The following is a 23,363-nucleotide window of genomic DNA, read 5'->3' as shown; positions in this document are numbered from 1 at the left end:
AGGCCAAGGGCAGGAGATTGAACACATCCAAGTGCCAGGTGCTGCACATTGGCCACAGCAACCCCAGGCAGTGCCACAGGCTGGGGTCAGAGTGGCTGAGAGCAGCCAGGCAGAGAGGGACCTGGGGGTGCTGGTTGATGGTAGGCTGAACATGAGCCTGCAGTGTGCCCAGGCTGCCAAGAGGGCCAATGGCATCCTGGCCTGCATCAGGAACAGTGTGGCCAGCAGGAGCAGGGAGCTCATTCTGCCCTGTGCTCAGCACTGGTTAGGCCACACCTGGAGTCCTGTGTCCAGTCCTGGGCTCTTCGGTTTAGGAAGGACATTGAGAGACTTGAATGTGTCCAGAGAAGGGCAACAAGGCTGGGGAGGGGTCTGGAGCACAGCCCTGTGAGGAGAGGCTGAGGGAGCTGGGGTTGCTTAGCCTGCAGAAGAGGAGGCTCAGGGGAGACCTTCTTGCTCTCTGCAACTCCCTGAAGGGAGGTGGTAGCCAGCTGGGGGTTGGTCTCTTCTCCCAGGCAGCCAGCAGCAGAACAAGAGGACACAGTCTCAAGCTGTGCCAGGGGAGGTTCAGGTTGGATGTTAGGAAGAAGTTCTACGCAGAGAGAGTGATTGCCCACTGGGATGTGCTGCCCAGGGAGGTGGTGGAGTCCCCATCCCTGGAGGTGCTCAGAAGGAGCCTGGATGGGGTGCTTGGTGCCATGGTTGAGTTGATCAGGTGGTTGTGGTGAAGGCACATTATGCCCAGATACTGAATCTTGTCCCAGCACGTGGGCAAGTTCCCCCTCCTCCAGGAGGAAGACAAAAGCCAAGGCATCAGCCAGGCCAGCAGGCACCCAGCGCATGCAGCGCTCGTGCTGACACCAAGTATGGCATAATCCTAGCTCCATGCTTTCTGTAGGCTGGAGCCAGTTGTTCATGAGAGTGCCCATTGGGCAAGCCCAGCCTCGAGGAATCTATGAGTATCACCCAGCTGGTGAACACGTTGCCCCCTCATTCACTTTGTCTCTGTGCTTGCTCCAGAGAGCAACTCTCCAGCTGCAGCCTTTGCCATTGAGCTGCTTGTTGTTAGCTTCTGTCATACCTGCACGCACACTGGAAGCCTCTGCGTGGTGAGAAGCACAGAGGGAGGACCTTAGCGACGCCTGAGCTCAGCGTCGCTACAGCCAGTCGTACCGACCGGGAGAGCCCACCGTGCCACCGGAGGACTGGACCGACCCCAGCGGGTACGATCTGCCCAGTTACCGGGGAGAAGGGACTTGATCCATACCGAGTCCATGTATGCCTAGCCCTGCCGCAGTGGGAGAGGAGCCGCCACGTGTGCCGCTCTGAGGAGCCGCTGAGTGCCGCTCTGAGGAGCTGCTGAGTGCCGCTCTGAGGAGCCGCCGAGTGCTGCTCTGAGGAGCTGCTGAGTGCCGCTCTGAGGAGCCACTGAGTGCCGCTCTGAGGAGCTGCCGAGTGCCGCTCTGAGGAGCCTCCACGTGTGCCGCTCTGAGGAGCCTCCACGTGTGCCGCTCTGAGGAGCCACCGTGTGCCGCTCTGAGGAGCCTCCACGTGTGCCGCTCTGAGGAGCCGCCGAGTGCCGCTCTGAGGAGCTGCCGAGTGCCGCTCTGAGGAGCCTCCATGTGTGCCGCTCTGAGGAGCCGCCGAGTGCCGCTCTGAGGAGCCTCCATGTGTGCCGCTCTGAGGAGCCGCCGAGTGCCGCTCTGAGGAGCCTCCACGTGTGCCGCTCTGAGGAGCCGCCGAGTGCCGCTCTGAGGAGCCGCCGTGTGCCGCTCTGAGGAGCCGCCATGTGTGCCGCTCTGAGGAGCTGCCGAGTGCCGCTCTGAGGAGCCTCCACGTGTGCCGCTCTGAGGAGCCTCCACGTGTGCCGCTCTGAGGAGCCGCCGAGTGCCGCTCTGAGGAGCCGCCATGTGTGCCGCTCTGAGGAGCCGCCGAGTGCCGCTCTGAGGAGCCTCCACGTGTGCCACTCTGAGGAGCCGCCGAGTGCCGCTCTGAGGAGCCTCCACGTGTGCCGCTCTGAGGAGCCGCCGAGTGCCGCTCTGAGGAGCCGCCGAGTGCCGCTCTGAGGAGCCTCCACGTGTGCCGCTCTGAGGAGCCACTGAGTGCCGCTCTGAGGAGCCGCCGAGTGCCGCTCTGAGGAGCCTCCACGTGTGCCGCTCTGAGGAGCCGCCGAGTGCCGCTCTGAGGAGCCGCCGAGTGCCGCTCTGAGGAGCCGCCGAGTGCCGCTCTGAGGAGCCTCCACGTGTGCCGCTCTGAGGAGCCGTCGAGTGCCGCTCTGAGGAGCCGCCGAGTGCCGCTCTGAGGAGCCGCCGTGTGCCGCTCTGAGGAGCCGCCGAGTGCCGCTCTGAGGAGCCGCCGTGTGCCGCTCTGAGGAGCCGCCGAGTGCCGCTCTGAGGAGCTGCCGTGTGCCGCTCTGAGGAGCCTCCACGTGTGCCGCTCTGAGGAGCCGCCGTGTGCCGCTCTGAGGAGCCGCCGTGTGCCGCTCTGAGGAGCCGCCGAGTGCCGCTCTGAGGAGCCGCCGAGTGCCGCTCTGAGGAGCCGCCGTGTGCCGCTCTGAGGAGCCGCCGAGTGCCGCTCTGAGGAGCCTCCACGTGTGCCGCTCTGAGGAGCCTCCACGTGTGCCGCTCTGAGGAGCCGCCGTGTGCCGCTCTGAGGAGCCGCCGAGTGCCGCTCTGAGGAGCCGCCGTGTGCCGCTCTGAGGAGCCGCCGAGTGCCGCTCTGAGGAGCTGCCGAGTGCCGCTCTGAGGAGCCTCCACGTGTGCCGCTCTGAGGAGCCGCCGAGTGCCGCTCTGAGGAGCCGCCGAGTGCCGCTCTGAGGAGCCACCTGTGCCGCTCTGAGGAGCCGCCGAGTGCTGCTCTGAGGAGCCTCCACGTGTGCCGCTCTGAGGAGCCACCTGTGCCGCTCTGAGGAGCCGCCGAGTGCCGCTCTGAGGAGCCTCCACGTGTGCCGCTCTGAGGAGCCGCCGAGTGCCGCTCTGAGGAGCCGCCGAGTGCCGCTCTGAGGAGCCTCCACGTGTGCCGCTCTGAGGAGCCGCCGAGTGCCGCTCTGAGGAGCCGCCGAGTGCCGCTCTGAGGAGCCACCTGTGCCGCTCTGAGGAGCCGCCGAGTGCTGCTCTGAGGAGCCTCCACGTGTGCCGCTCTGAGGAGCCACCTGTGCCGCTCTGAGGAGCCGCCGAGTGCCGCTCTGAGGAGCCTCCACGTGTGCCGCTCTGAGGAGCCGCCGAGTGCCGCTCTGAGGAGCCGCCGAGTGCTGCTCTGAGGAGCCTCCACGTGTGCCGCTCTGAGGAGCCTCCACGAGTGCCGCTCTGAGGAGCCGCCGTGTGCCGCTCTGAGGAGCCGCCGAGTGCCGCTCTGAGGAGCCGCCGAGTGCCGCTCTGAGCCCTGTGAACCTCAGGGAGGACTAAGGCATTGTCTGTGCCTAGAGTGCACCGAACCCGGGACCGCTCCGAGCGTCCCGCTGCTCCTTTAAGCTCAGCAAATGAGAATCCGCCGCCTAACGCAGCCGCATTCTCTCCCCGAGGCTGTTTGCATCAGCCCCGAGAACCGCCGTGGTTGGGCCGACCCCCCGTAGCTCTGCCTGCTGCCGCGTCGTCCGAGCCCACCTACCGGCCACCGTCGCCCTGCTGTGCGAGCCGACTTTGAGCGCCGACCCCACAGACCAACCCCGGCCAGGAGCGATCCCTGCTGTCTGGAGGGAGTCGAACATCTCCCGCATGCTTCCCCCCCACTAGCGCTCAGTTCAAAGCCTCTGCGTCCAGCAGAGTAAGCGCTGACGCACAGCCAGATTGTGATACTGCTGTGTATAGCCAGGAGCCGCCCGCGTCCCGCCGGGTCGCCCTCTAGTGGCCGAGCGGCGGAACTGCACCCTTCGTTATGTAAATACAGAAAGGGTTTACAGACAGTTCAGTTAAGTCCTAACCATGCCACGAAGGGACCTGTGGGATGTATTTCAGGAGCGTGCACCAGCACACGCCTGGCAGTCGGTGATGCATCGGTTATGAATAGTTTGGTAATTAATACACATAATATTTTCATAATTCATATTTCATATTCATAAACTGAATGACCTCTTCACCACAGTGGTGCTGGGTGAGAGGTTGGCCTGGATGATCTTGAAGGTCTCTCCCAACCTGCTCTGGTCCATTCTATTCTGCTCTCCCTGGCTCTGCTGGCCACACTCTGAATGCCCCCAGGGCCCACTGCTGTGCCCTGCAGACCTTGCTGCCCCCCAGCTCCTTCTCCTTGGGGCTGCTCTCCAGCAGGTCACCTCCCAGCCTCCCCCCCCACTGCTCAGTGGACTGAGGGCAGGTGCCTGTGAGCCACCAGCCTGCTGGAGCTGAGGCCCCTGGGGCAGGCTCTGGCATGGTCCCCACCTTCCTCAGCACCCTCCCCAGGCCCCAGCTGTCTCTCCAGCTGCCCTCAGCAGCTCACCCCCACCCCAGCTCTGACCCAGGGATACCACCAAGGCTCTGCTGAAAGCTGAGGGACACCCAGGTGCTGCTCCAAGCTTCAAAGTGAGCTTTATTTGCCAGGAGGTGCTCCCCCAGGGCTTCCATCACACATTCTCCTGCCCCACCTCAGCCCTGGGTGTGGCTCACATCTCCAGAGCCAAGTGGCTGCTGCTGGCTGACAGCAGAGCAAAAGGCCACAGCCTGGCAGCCGCTGCCCAGCCAGGGACACCCAACCCACCAGCAGCCACTCCCCAGCTGCAGCTCCCCTGTGCTGCCCTGGGCAGCAGGGTGGCAGGCCTCAGGCAGCTGGGCCAGCAGGGTGGCAGCCCTCGGGCAGCTGGGCCAGCAGCACTCTGCTTCCCAGGAGGCCTCCCAGCAGATGCTGGCCCTCAGGGAGCACAACTCTGAGCCCTTCCCCTCCAGTCCTCCAGGTGGAACACCAGGGGCTGCAGCTAGCTTCCTGAGCACACACTGAACACACATGCCTCACCCCTGTGGAGCTCAGGGCCCCTGCCAGGGCACACAAGTGCCCCTGCTCTGGCTGCAGCTGGCACCTCTGCCACAGGTGACCTTGCAGGAGGGGCTGCGGCCACGGCGCTCCGGGGCCCCTTCAGGAGGCTCTGCCGGCTTCTGCCCGGGGGGAGCTGCCTTCCTCTGAGCTCATTGCCCCTGCTGGAGGCCTGCCAGCCCCAGGGGAAGCTTTGGGCTTCTGGGCCTTGTGGTGCTGAGCCTTGACAAACCTCAGCAGGTTGACCACAGCAGCCGGGGTGACGCCAGGGATGCGGCCGAGGGCTCCGACCTGCGGGGGAGACAGCCAGAGGTCACCAGGGGCACAGCTGCAGCCTGGCAGAGGGGGCAGACACAGCTCTGGGCACTCCTGGCCTCCTCCTGCCCCTGGGGGAGACACACTGCAGTGCTGCTCAGCCCTGCTGGGGGCCAGCATCTGTGCTGGGGCCTGTGCTGGATCCTGTTTGCAGCAAGGACACAGAGAGGGAGACTGGAAGCACAGCAGCAGTGAGCAGCTGGCACCCACTGAGAGCTGCTGGCACCCAGCTGAGAGCTGCTGGCACCCACTGAGAGCTGCTGGCACCCAGCGGAGAGCTGCTGGCACCCAGCTGAGAGCTGCTGGCACCCACTGAGAGCTGCTGGGAAGGAAGTGCCCTGAGCTATCCAACAGAATGCCCCCATTGAGATCCACTGAGTCACCTTGGCCAGCCAGCAGGAGATGGAGGAGAGAGCTGCTTGGCCTGATGGAGACAGCTCATGTACTTCTTGCCCTGAAGCACACCTGACAGGGCTGGTGGCATGGCCACAGAGCAAGGTCAAACACTGTGGCTTTGGGTCAGCTGGGGAAAGGAAAGGAGAGCACAGGAGGCCACACCTTGAATGCTTGTGTCCAGTGCTGGGCAGCTGAGTGGCAGAGAGCTGTGCAGGTGCTGGAGCCAGGGCAGAGGAGGGCAAGGAAGCTGGGAAGGGCCTGGAGAAGCAATGTGCTGGAGAGAGGCTGAAGGAGCTGGGGATGGTTAGTGGGCAAGAGAGGAGGCTGAGGGGAGAGCTCCTGGCTGCCTGCAGCTCCCTGCAAGGAGGTTGTGCAGAGGCTGCTGCTGCTCTCTGCTCCCAGGGCATCAGTGAGAGAAGAAGAGGGCAGAGCCTCAAGCTGCCCCTGGGGAGGTTGAGAGTGGAGCTTAGGCACAAGAGTGCTCAGGGCTTGGGATGTGCTGGGCAGGGAGGTGGTGGAGTGCCCAGGGCTGGCTGTGTTTGAAGGTGGTTTGGCTGTGGAAACTTCAGTTAATTTGTATGCAGATGGCACAGAGAGATAGTTTAGAATGCAGTAAGAAGTTGTCTGGTTAGAGTGTTTAGCCTGGAAACAACAGAGAAGCCTCAATCACAGCCTGGGCTGCACCCAAAGCAGCTCTGCCAGCAGAGCCAGAGAGGGGATTCTGCCCCTTGGCTCTGCTGAGACCTCCCCTGCAGGGCTGGGTGCAGCTCTGCAGCCCTCAGCACAGCAAGGACCTGGAGCTGATGGAGAGGCTGCAGAGGAGGCCAGGAGAATGCTGAGGGGCTTGGAGCAGCTCTGCTGCCAGGCCAGGCTGAGGGAGCTGGGGGTGTGCAGCCTGGAGAAGAGAAGGCTGCAGGCAGAGCTCAGAGCAGCCTGCCAGGAGCTGAAGGGGCTGCAAGAAGGCTGCAGAGAGACTGTTGGCAAAGGCCTGCAGGGCCAGCAGCAGGGCCAAGGGCTGCAGAGCAGAGCAGAGCAGCTTGAGCTTGGAGGTGAGGAAGAAGTTGTGCAGCAGGAGGGTGGTGGAAGCCTGGCCCAGGTTGCCCAGGGAGGTGGTTGAGGCTCCCTGCCTGGAGCTGTTGAAGGGGAGGCTGGAGAGGGCTGTGGGCAAGCTGCTGGAGTTGGGGCTGTCCCTGCTGGGTGCAGAGGCCTTTGGCTGAGCTCTGCAGCTCCCTCCCAGCCCAGCCCAGCCCAGCCCAGCCCAGCCTGGGCACTCACCGTCCGGGGCCGGCTGGCGTCCAGCTTCTCCCTCACCTCTGCTGAGAGGGAGGCATCGATGGCAAAGTAATCCAGGTCCTCTGGCAGCTGCAGGGCTTCATCACGAAGGACTTCCTCCATCTCCTGCTGCTGGTTGGCCACACACCACTCATAAGCAGCTGTGATGCAGAGCAGGCAGAGGCAGGTCAGAGCCCTCCGGCCCCGCAGCATGCTGTGGGGTGCCTGCAGCAGCAGAGCCCTGGCAGGGCACTCCTGGGGCAGTCACCTCCCAGGGGCTCAGAAGCTCCTAAGGAAGTTTTCAGCCTCACAGATTGAAAGAGCCCAACCCACACAGAACCACAGAGCTGCCAGGGCTGGAAAGGAGCTCAAGGCTCAGCCAGCTCCAACCCCCTGCCATGGGCAGGGACACCTCACACCACAGCAGGTTGCTCACAGCCACCTCCAGCCTGGCTGCAGACACCTCCAGGGCTGGGGCAGCAGCCCATACTCTTGGATTCATTGCAGGAAGTCAGGGCAGAGGGCTTGGCTTTCCCTCTCATCCCACCAAAGGATGCCTGGCTGGCAGAGCAGGAAGGAGAGAGCCAGGAGGCAGCAGGAGGAACTGCTCCCAGCCCCAGAGTGGAGCTCAGCAGAGCACACAGGGCTGTGGGAAAATGTTTGCCTCAGCTCCCTGAGCAGCAACACAAAACAGCAGTGGAGCAGCTCAGCCCTCACCCAGCCAAGGGCAGATCCCAGCCCTCAGAGACCCCAACCCTGGCACTCTACCTTCTATTTTCAGCCTCTCAGCCAGCTCCCTCCACTGAGCAAGCTCTGCCAGGGGCTCTGGGACAGCCCTTGCCAGAACATCCATGGTGACCTCTGGGTATCGAAGGATGTCAAAGGCACTGTGGGAAACAAGAGCGAAGTTTTCCTGGCAGGAAGGAGTCAGCTGTGGCAGGCAGATGCACAGCTGTACCCTGCTCCAGCCTGCAAACAGCTCAGCACAGGCCTGGACAAGGGCAGAGCCAAGCTCAGCTCCCAGCTGCCTCCTCTCAGCACACTGAGCAGCTGCTCAAACCTTGAAGAGCTGCTCTGCCATGGGGACAGGCTGAGAGCTGGGGTTGTGCAGGCTGGAGAAGGCAGAAGGCTCCCAGGAGACCTCATTGTGGCCTTCCAGGATCTGCAGGGGGCTGCAGGAAAGCTGGGGAGGGACTTTGGAGGGTGTCAGGGAGGGATAGGGGTCTGGGACACCTGTGGGGGGGCAGGAATCAGGCCTGGGACAGGGAGCCAGCAATGGGCACTGGCAGAGGTGGAGGGAGAGGATCCTGCCCCTCTGCCCTGGGGTGTCAGGGAGGGACAGGACTGGGGGGGATGGAGCAGAACTAGAAGTGGGGAGATTGAGATTGGCTGTGAGGAAGAAGTTGTTCCCAGGAGGGTGGTGAGAGCCTGGCACAGGCTGCCCAGGGAGGTGGTGGAAGCCTCCTGCCTGGAGGTGTGTGGCCATGGCCCCTGGGCACACAGCTGACTGGGCACAGAGGTGCTGGGCTGATGGCTGGGGATTGATGCTGGAGGTCTTTTCCAACCATCACAATTCTGTGCTTCTACTGATGGCTTCAGGAGGGACAGACAGACAGTGTGAAATCACTGGGCAGATGTGCTGCTGCAGGGGCAGGTGAGAGCAGAGAGCTGCAGGGCTGTAACCTTCACCTGGCAGGAGACCTTCGGCTGCTGCTGATGGGAACTTGTGGTAACAGCTGAGACCACCTGGAGCTGCTGAACTGCAGGGACTTGAGTGCTGCAATGCCATCCTCCAAGGCAGCTCTCATCCTCACTGCTTGCTCATATCGCTGCTGGGACACACACCCAGCCTCCTCAAAGCCTGCAGGGAGCAGGGAGCATCAGCCACAGGAGCAGCTGCACCCAGGCCAGGTGCCAGGCCCTGCCCTGGGGGCACAACCACCCCAAGCAAGGCTGCAGGCTTGGGGCAGTGTGGCTGGAAAGCTGCTGGCAGAAAGGGACCTGGGGGTGCTGCTGGGCAAGCAGCTGAAGAGGAGCCAGCAGTGTGCCCAGGGGGCCAAGAGAGCCAAAGGCCTCCTGGCTGGGCTCAGCAATGCTGTGTCCAGCAGCAGCAGGGAGGGGATTGTCCCCTGGCACTCAGCTCTGGGCAGCCCACACCTGGAGCCTTGTGTCCAGCTCTGGGCAGCTGAGTGCCAGAGAGCTGTGGAGGTGCTGGAGCCAGGGCAGAGGAGGGCAAGGAAGCTGGGAAGGGCCTGGAGAAGCAATGTGCTGGAGAGAGGCTGAAGGAGCTGGGGATGGTTAGTGGGCAAGAGAGGAGGCTGAGGGGAGAGCTCCTGGCTGCCTGCAGCTCCCTGCAAGGAGGTTGTGCAGAGGCTGCTGCTGCTCTCTGCTCCCAGGGCATTAGTGAGAGAAGAAGAGGGCAGAGCCTCAAGCTGCCCCTGGGGAGGTTGAGAGTGGAGCTTAGGCACAAGAGTGCTCAGGGCTTGGGATGTGCTGGGCAGGGAGGTGGTGGAGTGCCCAGGGCTGGCTGTGTTTGAAGGTGGTTTGGCTGTGGGGCTTGGGGCTGTGGTTTAGGGCTGAGCCTTGCAGAGCAGGGCTGATGGTTGGCCTTGGGGACCCTGGGGCTCTCTCCCAGCCTGAGTGTGGCTGTGAATCTGTGCCTGTGCCCCAAGACAGGGCAGGGCAGGCAGGGCAGGGCTGTGAGGGCAGGCAGTGCAGGCAGTGCAAGCAGTGCAGGCAGGGCTGTGAGGGCAGGCAGGCAGCGCAGTACCTCGCGGCGTGAGCCTGGCGTCGGCGTTGTCCGGCCGCAGCGCCATGCGGAACTCCACGCGGCTGCTGAACATGCGGTAGGGCTCGGCCGTGCCCAGCGTGGTCAGGTCGTCGATCAGGACCCCCAGGTAGCCCTGGGTGCGGCTGACCAGGAAGGGAGGCTTGCCCCGCGCCCGCAGGCAGGCGTTGATGCCGGCCAGCACCCCCTGGCGGGCAGACAGCGAGGTGCGGCTCGGCGCGGCCCCGGGCTCGGCGCGGCCCCGGGCTGGGCGCGGCAGGGCTGACGGTGCGGCCCCGGGCTGACGGTGCGGCCTGCAGGGGGCCTGGGACAGGCACCTGGCAGCCTCTTCCTCGCCACCCCCCCGCCCGAGGGGCTCCTCGGCCCCTGCCGGCAGGACCGGAGCCTGGGGCAGCGCTTCCAGGGCCTCCTGCCGCTGCAGCCTCGGCTACAGCAACGCTCAGCCGAAGGGAAAGCATCTGTGCAGGGCTGGGATGGAGGTGAGCAGCCCAGGCCAGAGCCCCTCCTGCCAGTGGTGCCCTGTGCCAGGACAAGGGGCAGTGCAGACAAACTGGAACCCAGGAGTTCCACCTCGACAAGAGGAAGAGCTTCACCGTGAGGGTGCTGGAGCCCTGGAGCAGGCTGCCCAGAGAGCAGCTCTGGCCACATGCAAGACCCACTCTGGAGGCACTGCTGTGTGGCCTGCCCTGGGTGTGCTGCTCTGGCAGGGGGCTGCACTGGCTGCTCCCTGTTGCTCCCTTCCCACCCCTACCGCTCTGTGACCGCAGCAGCAGAGCTGTGTGCCAAGGGCTGGTGCCCCAGGGGCGGGTGGGGGCAGGGCTGCACTCACCTGGGCTGCAGCCTCCTCATAGCCTGTGGTGCCATTCACTTGGCCTGCAAAGAAGAGGCGCTGCACCAGGCGGGACTCCAGCGAGGCAGTCAGCTGCCGCGGGTCCAGGAAGTCATACTGCACCCCATAGCCTGTGGCAAGCAAGCAGAGAGCTCCTGGGGCAGGCCCTGCACGGCCCCTGCCTGCCTGCCTGCGAGCTGCCAGCTGGGCACCACGGCTCTGGCTGCCAGCTGCCATTGCTGATGGAAAAGATCCACCCAGGGAGGCAGCAAATGACCAAGGGAGGCAACAAACCACCCAGGGAGGGAACAAACCACCCAGGGAGGCAACAAATGACCAAGGGAGGCAGCAAATCACCCAGGGAGGAAAGAAACCACCCAGGGAGGAAAGAGATCACCCAGAGAGGGAACAAACCACCCAGGGAGGCAACAAACGACCAAAGGAGGCAACAAACCACCCAGGGAGGCAACAAACCACCCAGGGAGGAAAGGCACCACCAAGGGGAAAATATATCATCAAGGAAAGCAAAATCATGCCCAAGGGAAGACAGATCCCCAAGGGAAAGCCTCCCTGCACCCAAGGATGAGGCTCAGCTTCCCTGCCCCGGCCTGGCCACCCTCTCCCCAGCAGCAGCTCTTCAGCAGGGGTCGGACACCTCGCCCCCCTCACCTGGCTGCAGCATCCTGGCTCCCTCCAAGCCCGGGATGGCCCTGATCACCTGCTCCTGCAGCTCAGGGGGCAGGGTCATGGACAAGCCCTGGGGGTAGATGACTCCGGAGTCCAGGCCCTCGGGCTCCAGCCAGACCTGGTGCTCTCGGTGGGGGAAGCGCAGGACCTTGGCCTCCAGGGAGGGGCAGTACCTGCGGCGGCAGCGCCTGAGCAGCAGCCCTGCAGAGGGGCAGGTCACCCCAGGCAGGCTGCTGCATGCAGACACAGCCTTACCTTGGGCCCCTGGTGGTCTCCCTGACGTGGCTGTTGAGGTGCAGGTTGTCCAGGACGATCTGCCGGGCCCTGGGGGTGGTGCGGGTCAGGTAGCAGGGCAGCTGAGCCTCTGGCTGCAGGGGAACAGAGCTCCACATCACCCCCAGCACCGGGCTCTGCCTCAGCAGCTCTGCTGGAGAGCCTCTGAGGGCCCTCCCATGGCAGCTGGGTCACTGCCTGAGTGAGCAGGGATCTGCTGGATAGAGGCCAAGGGAGGCTCCAAGGCTGCTGAAGGGACTGCAGCACTGCCTGGGGAGGAGAGGCTGAGAGCCCTGGGGCTGTGCAGTCTGCAGAGGAGAAGGCTGAGAGGGATCTGATCAATGGCTATCAAGAGCTGAGGGCTGGGGGGCAGGAGGGAGGGGGCAGGCTCTGCTCAGCTGCACCCTGGGATAGGACAAGGAGCAGTGGATGGAAACTGCAGCCCAGGAGGTTGCAGCTCAGCAGGAGGAGGAACTTCTGCCCTGGGAGGCTCCCAGAGCCCTGGAGCAGGCTGCCCAGAGAGGTTGTGGAGTCTCCTGCTCTGGAGCCTTCCCAGCCCTGTCTGGATGTGTTCTGTGTGCCCTGTGCTGGATTCTCTGCTCCTGCTCTGGCAGGGGCTTGGACTGGGAGCTCTCCAGAGGTCTCTTCCAACCCCTGACACCCTCTGAGCCTTTGAACAGGAGCAGTCAGAGAGCTTGGACATGGCCCAAAAGCAGGCCAAGAAGAGAAGACCTCAGACCTATCCCTCCCTGACACCCTCAAAAGTCCCTCCTCAGCTTTCTTGGAGCCCCCTGCAGATCCAGGGCACAGTGAGGTCTCCTGGGAGCCTTCTCCTCTCCATACTGCACAGCCCCAAGTCTCTCCCAGCCTGTCCCCACAACATGCACCTGCAGCAGGAAGGCAGCTCAACCCCCTGCTCAGCCCCCCTGCTCAGCCCCCCTGCCCAGCCCCACCTTGATCCAGACAGCCTTGCTGAGGAAGCTGAAGGGCACCGGGGGATTGTCGGCCGCCCGCTCCTCCAGCCCCCTGAAGTCGATGGAGTCCTTGGCCAGGCGTGGGGGGGTGCCGGTCTTCAGCCTGCCCATGGCGAAGCCCAGCTGCTCCAGGGTGCGTGCCAGGGCCAGGGCGGGCCGCTCCCCCAGGCGCCCGGCCGCCTGCCTCTGCAGCCCCACCAGCAGCGTGCCCCGCAGGAAGGTGCCCGCAGTCACCACCACGCTGCCGGCCCGCACCGCGCCGCCGTCCCCTGCAACGGCCACGGCTCAGCGCGCAGCCGCCGCCAGGGGGCGCTCGGAGCCCCGCCAGGCAGGCAAGGGCGTCCGGAGCAGGGCACAGCGACGGGCACGGGGCTGGGCACGGGGCTGGGACAGGGCTGGGACAGGGCTGGGCACGGGGCTGGGGCACAGGGATGGACAGGGGGCTGGGCAGGGGGCTGGGGCACGGAGCTGGGCAGGGGGCTGGGCACGGGGCTGGGACAGGGCTGGGACAGGGCTGGGCACGGGGCTGGGCACGGGGCTGGGCACGGGGCTGGGACAGGGATGGACAGGGGGCTGGGCACAGGCCTGGGGCACAGCGATGGGCATGGGGCTGGGGCACAGGGATGGACAGGGGGCTGGGCAGGGGGCTGGGGCACGGGGCTGGGGCACGGGGCTGGGGCACAGGGATGGACAGGGGGCTGGGCAGGGGGCTGGGGCACAGGGCTGGGCAGGGGGCTGGGCAGGGGCACAAGCCCCGTGAGCAGTGCTGGGGGGGCTGTGGGAGTTAGGTGTTTCAGAGCAGCCGGGTGAGGCCCCTGGCACGGGGGGCTGGTTGGCTGATCAGACAGGGCTGGGTGGTCAGTGGGGCTTGATGAGCTGGGCAGGGGGCAGGCAGCAGAACGTACCCAGCACCACTCCGGTGACCTGGCACTTGCCAGCACGGTCTGCCGCGGGCTCTGCCAGGAGCAGATCCTCCACAGACGCCTCTCGGACCGTCAGCAGCGGGGTGCTGAGGATCTCCTTCTGTCGGGAAGGAGGCACTGCAGGAGTCAGCAAGGTAGGAGGCACGAGGGGCAGCCCCAAGCCCTGCTGACTTCCACACCATCTGCTGCTCTCCTCCCTTTGCCATCCCTGCCAGGTCATAGAGAGCTGCCAGGGCTGGAAGGGACCCCAAGGCTCAACCCATCCCCCTGCCATGGGCAGGGACACCTCACACCACAGCAGGCTGCCCACAGCCACCTCCAGCCTGGCTGCAAACACCTCCAGGCAGGAGGCTTCCACCACCTCCCTGGGCAGCCTGTGCCAGGCTCTCACCACCCTCCTGGGCAACAACTTCTTCCTCACATCCAATCTCAATCTCCCCACTTCTAGTTCTGCTCCATCCCCCCCAGTCCTATCCCTCCCTGACACCCTCACAAGTCCCTCCCCAGCTTTCTTGCAGCCCCCTGCAGATCCTGGAAGGCCACAATGAGGTCTCCTGGGAGCCTTCTCCTCTCCAGCCTGCACAGCCCCAACTGCCTCAGCCTGCACAGGAGGGGCTCCAGCCTCTGATGGTTTTGTCCAGGGCTGCCTGCACACGGGAGCTTACCTGCTGTGGGGCAAGTGGGCAAATACCACTGCCTGAGACTGGGACAGAGCTGTCCAGACCCCCTCCCCTCCACCACGGAAGCGGCAGCTGCCCCTGCGGCTGCGCCTGCACACCGTGAGGGTCTCCCTCAACGGGGCAGTGCCAGGGCCACCCCCGCACAGCAGCGCTGTGACTGCCCGGCCGCAGCGGGGCCCCCACAGGCAGCTCCTTGCGGCCCCCCCCGGTCAGCCAAATCTCTCTTGCGGCCGCCCCGGCGGGGGGCAGGAGGGGCTCGGTGCCGCCCGCCCCGGCGGGGGGCAGGAGGGGGCTCGGTGCCGCCCGCCCCGGCGCCGCCGCTCTCACCTGCATCAGCTCCTTGTAGCGGCCGCGGTCGATCTGGGCGCGGAGGCCCCAGACGGCAGGGCCCTTGCAGCGGTTCAGCACTTTGTAGTGCACGCCGGAGCGGTCGCAGAGCCGCCCGCACAGCCCGTCCAGCGCGTCCACCTCCCGCATGAGGTGCCCCTTCCCGATGCCGCCGAAGGAGGGGTTGCAGGACATCTCCCCTAGGCACAGGCGGACGCCGCTCACCACCGACCTCCGCGCCCGGCGCCCACGGCGCCCGCAACCGCGGCCGGGCCGGCCCCCCCAGCCCGCCCGCGCCCCCGGCACGCCGCGGGCCTCACCGATGGTGCTGATCCTGTGCGTGAGCAGCAGCGTGCGCGCCCCGCCGCGAGCGGCCGCCGCCGCCGCCTCCGTCCCCGCATGGCCCCCGCCGATCACCACCACGTCGTACCGCTGCGCCCCCGCCGCCACCTCACTGCCCGCCCGGCGGTGCCTGAGCGGCGGAGCCGGGGGGAGAGCCAAGCGGCGCCAGCTGCTCCGCGACCACATGCCGGCAGAGGCAGGGCGCCCCGCAGCCGGCCCGGGCCCGCCACCGGAAGCGGAACCGCGGCACGGAGCGGGGCGGGGCGAGGCAGAGCTGGACGGGGCGGGGCCGCCGCACCCCGCCCCGCCTCTCTCTCTCGGGGGCGGGGCCGCCGCAGCCCGCCCCGCCTCTGCCGCTCGGGGGCGGGGCCGCCGCAGCCCGCCCCGCCTCTGCCGCCCGGGGGCGGGGCCGCCGCAGCCCGCCCCGCCTCTCTCTCGGGGGCGGGGCCGCCGCAGCCCGCCCCGCCTCTCCCGCTCGGTGCGGAGCAGCCCCGCCCGTCGCGCTGGCGGGCGGCTGGTGAGGCATCGGCGTCACCGGTGCTGCTCGACCTGTTCTCGCCCCGCCGGCGAGCGGGAAAATGCGCGCAGGTGATTGGCGGGTGACGGTCGGACGCGTTCCGGGATGGCTCGGACCGGCCCATCCCGGCTGCCGCTGTCAGAGCTTTCCCGCTCATGGACCGCCAGGCAGGGGCCGGTCGAGGCGGGCAGCGCGGCGCAGCCCAGCGGGCTCGGGTCTCCCCGAGCGTGGAGGCCGTTTCGGTTCCTCGACGGGGACGCGCTGCCTGGAAGAGGAACTCGTCGGAAGGCAGAGGCGGGAAATCGCCCCCGCTGGTGCCGCGTCCGCCGCCCTGCGGAGACGGAGCGGAAGCAATGGACGGTGCCGGCGGCAGAGGGGAGCGTGGCGGGCGCAGGGCACGGCCCGCAGCCCCGCGGGGACGGGGGGCAGCGAGGGCCGTAGCCCGCAGCCCCTCACAGGGCTGTAGCAGCCCGGGCGGCGCCGCGACCGCCCAGCAGCCAGGCGGGAACGGAGCCGCTGCCCGTCGCAGCCGCCCGGCGCGGCCAGCTTCCACCGTCAGGAGCCCGCCGGCGGGCCCGGCAGCGAAGGGCGGGAGGGCGCCTCCAGCCCCTCGGGGCAGGGCACCACGCACCAGAGCCCCCGCGGCACAGAGGCCAGCAGCGGTGCCCGACGGGGCGGCCGCTGCCGCCGTGGCCGTTCCCCGCCCTCCGTCGGCAGCGGGAGCCTTACGCCTGCGGGAGGTGCTGGCGCGGCTCACCCTAGACCGCCAGGACGTGTCCGAGGCGTCGCGGCTGGTGAACTCCGTCACCTTAAAGCTGACCGAGGCCATCCGCAGCCACGGCGGCCCCTTCAGCTCCGTAGAGCAACTGGGCGCCGGCAGCTACTACGAGCACGTCAAGGTGGGTTGCGGGGTCGCCGAGCGGGACGGACACTGTCCGGGGCCCGGCAGGGCCTCTCCCGACTGCTGCCTTCGTGGCGGCAGGTGGAGCCCGGCGGCTCGGCGGGGCTCCTGCCCTGCCACGGCAGCTGCCAGCCAGCCCTTCCCTACGAGGAAAGCCCTTGCCGGCTGCTGCGTTAATTGCCAGCAGAGCCTTAGGCAATCGCCGAGCGAGTGCCAGGGGAAGGGACGCGCGGTCAGCAAGCGCCGCTGCCCGAGCGGGACTGCGCTACAGCCGCAGCAAGCCCCTGCCGGGCACGGGGGGCACGGGGCCAGGGGAGGGGCAGTGGGGGCGGCACGGCACGGAAGGCCTTCTGCCCGTTTCTAGCTCCTAGGCGTCCCCCAAAGCAGGAGCCACAGCAGTACCTTCGCGTCTCTGGCGGCAGCTCCAGCTGCAAGCCAAACGCGGGGACAGCTTCAACAAAAGCCCCGGCAAGAGGAACAAACTCCCCCCCGAAGCAAACGGGGAGGAAAAGAAAGGAGATTTGGTTTCGAGGGGAGTTGGTTGTTGGTTGGGTTTCTGTCTGCTTCCCAGAGGCACAGCAGTGATTTGCTTTGGGTGATGCTGCTCCAGCAGGGGGGCTGGGCCAGCTGATCTTCAGAGGTCCCTCCCCTTCTGTGGTGCAACTTGCCTTACCCACAGCTGGTTCCTATGTGTGAGAGGTTGACTAATGTCTGTGTGCTTTGCTAGGAAGGGCTGCAGAGCCATAAAGCTCTTAAACATTAACAGGCTGCAAAGCTGGGAGGTGAGCTGCTGCCGGCAGATTGCTCCCCTTGCCCCGAGCACACAGCAGTCTTTCACTGCAGAGCCACCAGGCTCAGCTGGCACTCCCCAGCAGAAAGGGAAAGTGCACCAAAGCCCTCAGAGACAAAACCAAGCTGAGCCTGAAAGCCTGAAGAGAAGAACCCCCAGGCTGCAGGCTGAGTGCTGTGTTCCTGTGCCCTGCAGATATCAGAACCAAACGAGTTTGACATCATGCTGGTGATACCCATGGAGAGGCTTCAGCTGGAGCCCAGTGATGACACTGGAGCCTTTTACTACCTGAAGTTCAAAAGAAACCCAAAGGAAAAGGGTTTGACCAAGTTTGTAGATGAAGAGGAAACTTTATCTGCCTCCAAGATGCTCGATGCCTTGAGAGAGATTATTAAACAAGCAGTGAAAAGCATCCCAGGTAAGGCCTGGCTGAGCCAGCTCCAGCAGCAGTGCTCACAGGGCAGTCATTGCCTTGCCCAGCAGCTCAGCTCTGCCCCCAGCCAGCTCTCTCTGTGGCAAGGGAGCTGCCAGTGGAGGCCCTCCTGTGCCCCTGGCTCCAGCTTGCTCTGGTGCTGAGAGCCAGCACCCAGGGCTGGGAGCTGATCATCTGATGGGGTTAAGCCTTTGCTCCTCTCTCTGTGTGGAAACAATGACCCTGAAGAGGTCTGGCCCATGCCTGGTGCCTCCTGCTGGACCTGTGTGTCTGGAATCTATCAGCTGTGTCCAAGGAGCCAGGTGCTGAGCTGGGGGCCAGAGGCAGAGCTTTCATTTACATGGTTGGGAAAGACCTTTGAGCTCATCCAGTCCAACCTATCCCCCCAGCAGCATTTGATCAACTCAACCATGGCACCAAGGGCCTCAGCCAGGCTCTTCCTGAGCACCTCCAGGGATGGGGACTCCACCACCTCCCTGGGCAGCACATCCCCAGGGCCAGTCTCTCTTGCTGGGAAGAATTTCTTCCTCACCTCCAGCCCAAACCTCCCCTGGCACAGCCTGAGACTGTGTCCTCTTGTTCTGGTGCTGGTTGCCTGGGAGAAGAGACCAACCCCCACCTGGCTACAGCCTCCCTTCAGGGAGTTGGAGAGAGCAAGAAGGTCTCCCCTGAGCCTCCTCTTCTCCAGGCTAAGCAACCCCAGCTCCCTCAGCCTCTCCTCACAGGGCTGTGCTCCAGACCCCTCCCCAGCTTTGTTGCCCTTCTCTGGACACCTTCCAGCAGCTCAACACTCAACTCAAGGTGTGGCCTAACCAGTGCAGTGCACAGGGGCACAATGACCTCCCTGCTCCTTGCTCTGGCCCTTGCTGCCCAGGAGAAGAGCCTGACCCAGTCCCTGGAGCTGTTCTAGTGACCCAGTGTGTGATGTCAGGCTGTACAGAAAGCAGCTTCCAGGCTGCTCCTCTTCCCCTAAGCCCCCAGAAACCTCCTGGCCCAATCTCTTTGCTCTCCTTGTCTCCAAGGAGTGAAGCAGGTGGCTGCAGAGCATCAGTGTAGGTCTGAGCCTGCAGCCACAGAACATCAAGCAAAGAGCAGCTCCAGGAGAGCTTCCTGCTTCAGACAGCTCCTCCAGAGGCCTTCCTCCTGTTCCACAGCCTGGAGGTAGAGAGGCAGTGCCTGAGCCTGGGGCTGGACTCTGACTGGTTTCCAATCCCTCTCCCCTGAAGCCTTCAACACTCTTGACACAAGGAAGCTTCTGTTGTAGGAATGCAGACCCCAGGCAGTTTCTTTTCTGTTGCCAGATGTGGCTGTGACTGTGAAAAGGAAGAGGCCTGGCAGCCCTGCAATAACTCTTCTGATCACCAACCCCAGCACAAAGCCTCCCTCAGTCATCTCAGTGGACATCATCTTGACTCTGAAAGTTAATCAGAGCTGGCCCTGCAGCACCGAGGATGGCCTCAGGATCGAGCAGTGGCTGGGAAGGAAGGTCAGGAGAGACTACAGACTCCAACCACTCTATCTGGTAGCCAAGCAAAACAGAAGGGAGAAGGTTCAGAGAGGTATGTTGAACACAGGCAGCTAAGGAGCATCTTCTCTCCAACCTGCTCACTTAACATGGGCTAGAGAGGGGGGGTCCAGCCCCTGTTCAGAGCTCTGCCCTCTGTACCTTACCCTGGCTCTGTCCAGATTACAGGTGAGTGAAATCCCTCCTCACAGCATCAGTTTTGTGACACTGCTTGTCCTGTACTTGAACCTGAAGCCCCAACTGCTCTGCCAGGCACACACTGACCACTGGCAGAGGCTGCCCAAGGGGGCTGTGGAGTCTCCCTGTGTGGAGCTCTTGCAAGGCCAGCTGGATGTGTTGCTGTGTGAGCTGCTGTGGGTGACCCTGCTGGGGCAGGGGGCTTGGGCTGGCTGAGCTCTGAGCTCCCTGCCAGCCCCTGGCACTCTGTGACATCCCTGAGGTCAGCCACATGGATAGGGATTGCTCCTGTGCTAACCCCCAACAGCCACAGTCACTGATTTGCTAAGAGGAAAAGAGATCTCCAGCTGGGCAGGGCACAGACCAGGTGCTCCTGCAGGAAGCAAACTCTGCTTCCCTGGCCAGAGGCAGCATTCCTCACTGAGCTCTGCCCTGGCTCCTGCAGGCATTCCTTTTCCCCTCCAGACCCCTCACCCCAAGCTCTTAGCTTGTGGAAATGCCACAGCTCCTCGTGGTGGTGTGGGAACAGGTGAGGGAATCCAACAGCTCAGGCAGAGTCAGTCAGCTCTGTTGGGGCTTGTTTGCCTTTTCCTGTCAGCACAGCCCTCTGAGTAAGAGCCAAGGAACTGTTCCTGGGCTGCCTCTTCCTGGGACAGGTCAATGCAAGGAGCAGCAAGCAAGCAGGCCAGGCAGGCAGGTCAGGGTTAGAGAAGGAGAGCCAAAGCTGGTGGTGGTTTGAGGAGAGAGGCTTTGCCCAGCCTTGCTTTTAGAAACATTACCTTTGGCACAGCCACCTTTCCCCCTGACAAACTCACCAGCCCCTGGCTTGGGCAAGGAAGCTTCCAGACTCTCTTTTCCAAGAGCTGCAACCACTGGCCCAGGCTGCCCAGGGAGGTGGCTGAGTGCCCATCCCTGGAGGTGTTTCAGAGCCAGAGAGAGGTGGTGCTGAGGAGCCTTGGTGGAGTCAGGGACAGTTGGAGTGGATGCTCTTGAAGGCCTTTCCCAGCCCAACCTGCTCCATGCCTCTGTTCTGTGGCTCTGCTTGGACCAAGAAGCTGAAAGCAGTGGTGAAGGCTTTTGAATCCAGGGCCAGGCTGGAGAGGCAGCAGTGCTGCTGAGGCAGGAGGCTGCTGGCAGCAGTTTCATTGCCCAAATCCTGGTCCCCCAGAGCAGCAGAGTCCAGGCTTAAGATCACTGCTACAGCAAACCCCCAGAGCCTTACCTCAGTGCTGGAGCCCCCAGCAGCTTCACTCTGTCCTCCATTAGGGACACTCCAGGTGGGTTTGGGGGGGCAGCTGAGGCAGAGCTACCTGCTGGTGGGGCTGAGTTAGGCTTCACTTGGCTGAGCTGCAGCCACTGAGCTGCTGTGTAACAACTGCCCCTCCCTGTGCCCACCTGCAGGCAACTGCTGGCGCCTCTCCTTCTCCCACATCGAGAAGGCCATGATGAACAACCATGGCAAGACAAAGACCTGCTGTGAGGCTGGTGGAGTGAAGTGCTGCAGGTCAGTCTTTCACATCAGGATCCTCCTTCAAGCCTGGGTGAGGCAGGCCAAGCACTGCCCAGGCCTGCTCCAGCTGCACCTCTCAGAGTGTTAAGCACAGAGAGCTCTCTGCCAGTTGGCTGCTGAGAGCCACCTGGGAGCAGTGCTGCCCTTCAGGGAGGCCTGGGCAGAGGGCAGCCTGGGCAGGTGCACCAAGGGCAAGTGCAGAGTCCTGCAGCAGTGCAGCTGAGGGGGGAGCAGCTCTGCAGAGCACCCAGGAGTGCTGGTGAGGAACCACTTCACCATGAGCCAGCCCTGTCCCCCCCCGGTCAAGAAGGCCACTGGGCTCCTGGGGTACATTAAGAGTGTGGCCAGCAGGCAGAGAGACTTCTTCCCCCTGCCTCTGTTCTGCACTGGTGAGGCCACACCTTGAGCACTGGATTCAGTTTTGGGCCCCTCACTGTAAGAAAGACACTGAGGGGCTGAGAGGGTCCAGAGAAGGGCAATGAAGCTGAGGGGGGTGGAGAACAGGGCTGGGGAGGAAGGGCAGAGGGAAGGGGCAGTGCTTAGCCTGGAGGAGGCTGAGGGGAAACCTTCCAACTCTGCTTCTCCCTGAAAGGAGGATGGAGCAAGATGGGCTCTTATCCCTAGCACTGAGGGAAAGAATGAAAAGAGATGGCCTCAAGGTGTGCCAGGGGAGAGGGAGGTTGGGTATCAGGAGAAACTTCTTCCCTGAAAGGGTTCTCAGGGACTGGAACAGGCTCCTGAGGGAGGTGGTTGAACCTCCATCCCTGGGGGTGCCTGAAAGACAGAGCTGTGGTGCTGAGGGCTGTGGTTGAGCACCAGCCCTGGCAGAGTTGGAGAATGGTTGGACTCAGTCACCTTGAAGGTCTTTTCCAACCAAAGACTCTGTGCTTCCTGAAAGCATTCATTCAGTTAGCACAAGGGCAGCCTGGGCTGCACCCAAAGCAGCTCTGCCAGCAGAGCCAGAGAGGGGATTCTGCCCCTTGGCTCTGCTGAGACCTCCCCTGCAGGGCTGGGTGCAGCTCTGCAGCCCTCAGCACAGCAAGGACCTGGAGCTGATGGAGAGGCTGCAGAGGAGGCCAGGAGAATGCTGAGGGGCTTGGAGCAGCTCTGCTGCCAGGCCAGGCTGAGGGAGCTGGGGGTGTGCAGCCTGGAGAAGAGAAGGCTGCAGGCAGAGCTCAGAGCAGCCTGCCAGGAGCTGAAGGGGCTGCAAGAAGGCTGCAGAGAGACTGTTGGCAAAGGCCTGCAGGGCCAGCAGCAGGGCCAAGGGCTGCAGAGCAGAGCAGAGCAGCTTGAGCTTGGAGGTGAGGAAGAAGTTGTGCAGCAGGAGGGTGGTGGAAGCCTGGCCCAGGTTGCCCAGGGAGGTGGTTGAGGCTCCCTGCCTGGAGCTGTTGAAGGGGAGGCTGGAGAGGGCTGTGGGGATCCAGCTGGGGCTCTCCCTCCTGGCCCAGCCCAGCCTGTGGCTCTACTGCCACCAGCAGCAGTGTGGTGCAGTATCTACCCCCCAGAGCCTGGGCTGGGTGGGAGGCACCTAACAAGCTCTCCTCCCTTTCCCAGGAAAGCTTGTCTGAAGCTTCTGAAGTACCTGCTGGAGAGGCTGAAGCTCAAGTACCCAGAGAGGCTGGAGAAAATCCCTTCCTACTATGTCAAAACCTCCTTCTTCCACTCCTGTGCCAGGTGGCCAAATGACACAGACTGGCCTGTGGCAGACCTGGAGCACTGCTTTCAGAGGTCCCTGCTGGAGTTTCTGGAGGGCTTGCAGAGGTCTCACCTGCCACACTTCTTTGTTCCCCAGTACAACCTGCTGGGCCCAGAGGATAAGGCCAGCAGTGAGTTCCTTGCCAGACAAATACTACTGGAATGGAACAATGGCTTCCCCATCCTGCAGGAGAGCTCCTAGGAACACAGCTCCCAGGAGCCTTCCAGCCCTGCACATCTGCTAATTGAACACCAGAACCTCTGCACCTGAAGTCATTCTTCAGCAGCCTGATAGCACAGAACACCAAACCCCAGCCCCAGCCAACTCAGCCAGGAGCAGCAGGGACAAAGCTGCACAGAGGGGGCAGCCTGCTGAGAAGGGAGGCTCCTGCTTGGGTCTCTTGCTGCTCCTCATGCCTGGAAGGACTGGCTGCCCCCCACCCTGCTCCTGAGGACTGCTCTGCAGCTGCTGGGGCAGGTGTAGCCTTGCACCTCTCTGCTGGTATGATGTGCAATGGACTTCCTGTTACAAGTCTGGTGCAAGGGGGAGCACACAGCACCAAGGGCTGTGCTGGAGCCCTCCTCAAAGCAGCCAGGGGAAGTCCATCTTTCTAGCCTACAAAATAACCTCCAGGCCTCACTGAAGCCCAGGTTTCCCCTCCCTTGGTGAGCAAAGGAAAGAGGGAAGGCCCAGAGGCACATGCAGGGAACCATTTTACTTCAGACCCTCTCACCTCACCACAGCCAGTCTGTTGGTTTGCTCTTTCCTCCTGTGACACCTGAGTCAAGGCAAGGTCTGCCCCAGCAGGAGCTGGGAGAACAGCTCCTGCCCAGAGGGCTTCCCCCAGCAGCAGCCTGGCTGACAACTTGACAGCCAGGTGGGAAGCAGCTTGCCAGGGAAGGAATAAAAGCAGACCTCCAGAGGTGGTTTCTCTGTGTGGCTTTGCTCACATCACTGCAGTGAACTCTTTTACCTCCTCAGGCTAGGAAATGACAGGAGAACAGCAGCAGAAACCTCTCCCCCTCCCCAGTTAGCCACAAGCCAGCTGC

The 23,363-nt window shown here is 63.9% G+C and overlaps 2 protein-coding genes across 4 annotated transcripts; one reads left to right on the top strand and one right to left on the bottom strand.

The window, feature by feature from the left end:
• Positions 1 to 4,495: 4,495 nt before the first annotated feature.
• MTO1 (mitochondrial tRNA translation optimization 1) lies at positions 4,496 to 14,986 on the bottom strand. 3 transcript variants are annotated; one of them, XM_068170220.1, is made up of 12 exons: positions 14,744 to 14,986; positions 14,424 to 14,623; positions 13,399 to 13,516; positions 12,473 to 12,762; positions 11,502 to 11,614; positions 11,229 to 11,419; positions 10,560 to 10,690; positions 9,713 to 9,917; positions 8,632 to 8,803; positions 7,711 to 7,829; positions 6,946 to 7,103; positions 4,496 to 5,250 (listed from the first exon to the last, which is right to left on the bottom strand). In XM_068170220.1, the coding sequence occupies exons 1-12, from the start codon at positions 14,949 to 14,951 to the stop codon at positions 5,062 to 5,064; spliced, it is 2,094 nt and encodes a 697-aa protein (XP_068026321.1). In that variant the 5' UTR covers positions 14,952 to 14,986; the 3' UTR covers positions 4,496 to 5,061. The 3 variants fall into 3 exon arrangements, with proteins under 3 accessions (XP_068026321.1, XP_068026323.1, XP_068026322.1); XM_068170222.1 differs by having other exon boundaries at positions 10,560 to 10,603; XM_068170221.1 differs by having other exon boundaries at positions 13,399 to 13,513.
• A 286-nt stretch (positions 14,987 to 15,272) lies between these two features.
• CGAS (cyclic GMP-AMP synthase) lies at positions 15,273 to 23,234 on the top strand. The gene is made up of 5 exons (XM_068170219.1): positions 15,273 to 16,181; positions 17,169 to 17,391; positions 18,708 to 18,965; positions 20,510 to 20,612; positions 22,173 to 23,234. The coding sequence occupies exons 1-5, from the start codon at positions 15,438 to 15,440 to the stop codon at positions 22,513 to 22,515; spliced, it is 1,671 nt and encodes a 556-aa protein (XP_068026320.1). The 5' UTR covers positions 15,273 to 15,437; the 3' UTR covers positions 22,516 to 23,234.
• Positions 23,235 to 23,363: the final 129 nt, after the last annotated feature.

The sequence above is a fragment of the Melanerpes formicivorus genome, unplaced genomic scaffold (genome assembly GCF_026170545.1).
Source record: "Melanerpes formicivorus ecotype bairdi unplaced genomic scaffold, bMelFor1.0.p_v2 SCAF_296, whole genome shotgun sequence".
In the NCBI taxonomy this organism is placed as follows: Eukaryota; Metazoa; Chordata; class Aves; order Piciformes; family Picidae; genus Melanerpes; species Melanerpes formicivorus.
This window is presented reverse-complemented; position numbering and strand designations above follow the sequence as displayed.

Excerpts from the sequence above, each read along its gene's own strand:
- CGAS (XM_068170219.1), top strand. The coding sequence starts at position 15,438 with ATGGACCGCCAGGCAGGGGCCGGTCGAGGCGGGCAGCGCGGCGCAGCC. Across the intron at positions 17,392-18,707 it reads AGCAGTGAAAAGCATCCCAG|ATGTGGCTGTGACTGTGAAA; the intron begins GTAAGGCCTGGC and ends TTCTGTTGCCAG. Across the intron at positions 20,613-22,172 it reads GGTGGAGTGAAGTGCTGCAG|GAAAGCTTGTCTGAAGCTTC; the intron begins GTCAGTCTTTCA and ends TCCCTTTCCCAG.
- MTO1 (XM_068170220.1), bottom strand. The coding sequence starts at position 14,951 with ATGTGGTCGCGGAGCAGCTGGCGCCGCTTGGCTCTCCCCCCGGCTCCG. Across the intron at positions 10,691-11,228 it reads AGCCAGGATGCTGCAGCCAG|GCTATGGGGTGCAGTATGAC; the intron begins GTGAGGGGGGCG and ends TGCTTGCCACAG. Across the intron at positions 8,804-9,712 it reads CGCCAGGCTCACGCCGCGAG|GCTTTGAGGAGGCTGGGTGT; the intron begins GTACTGCGCTGC and ends TGCTCCCTGCAG.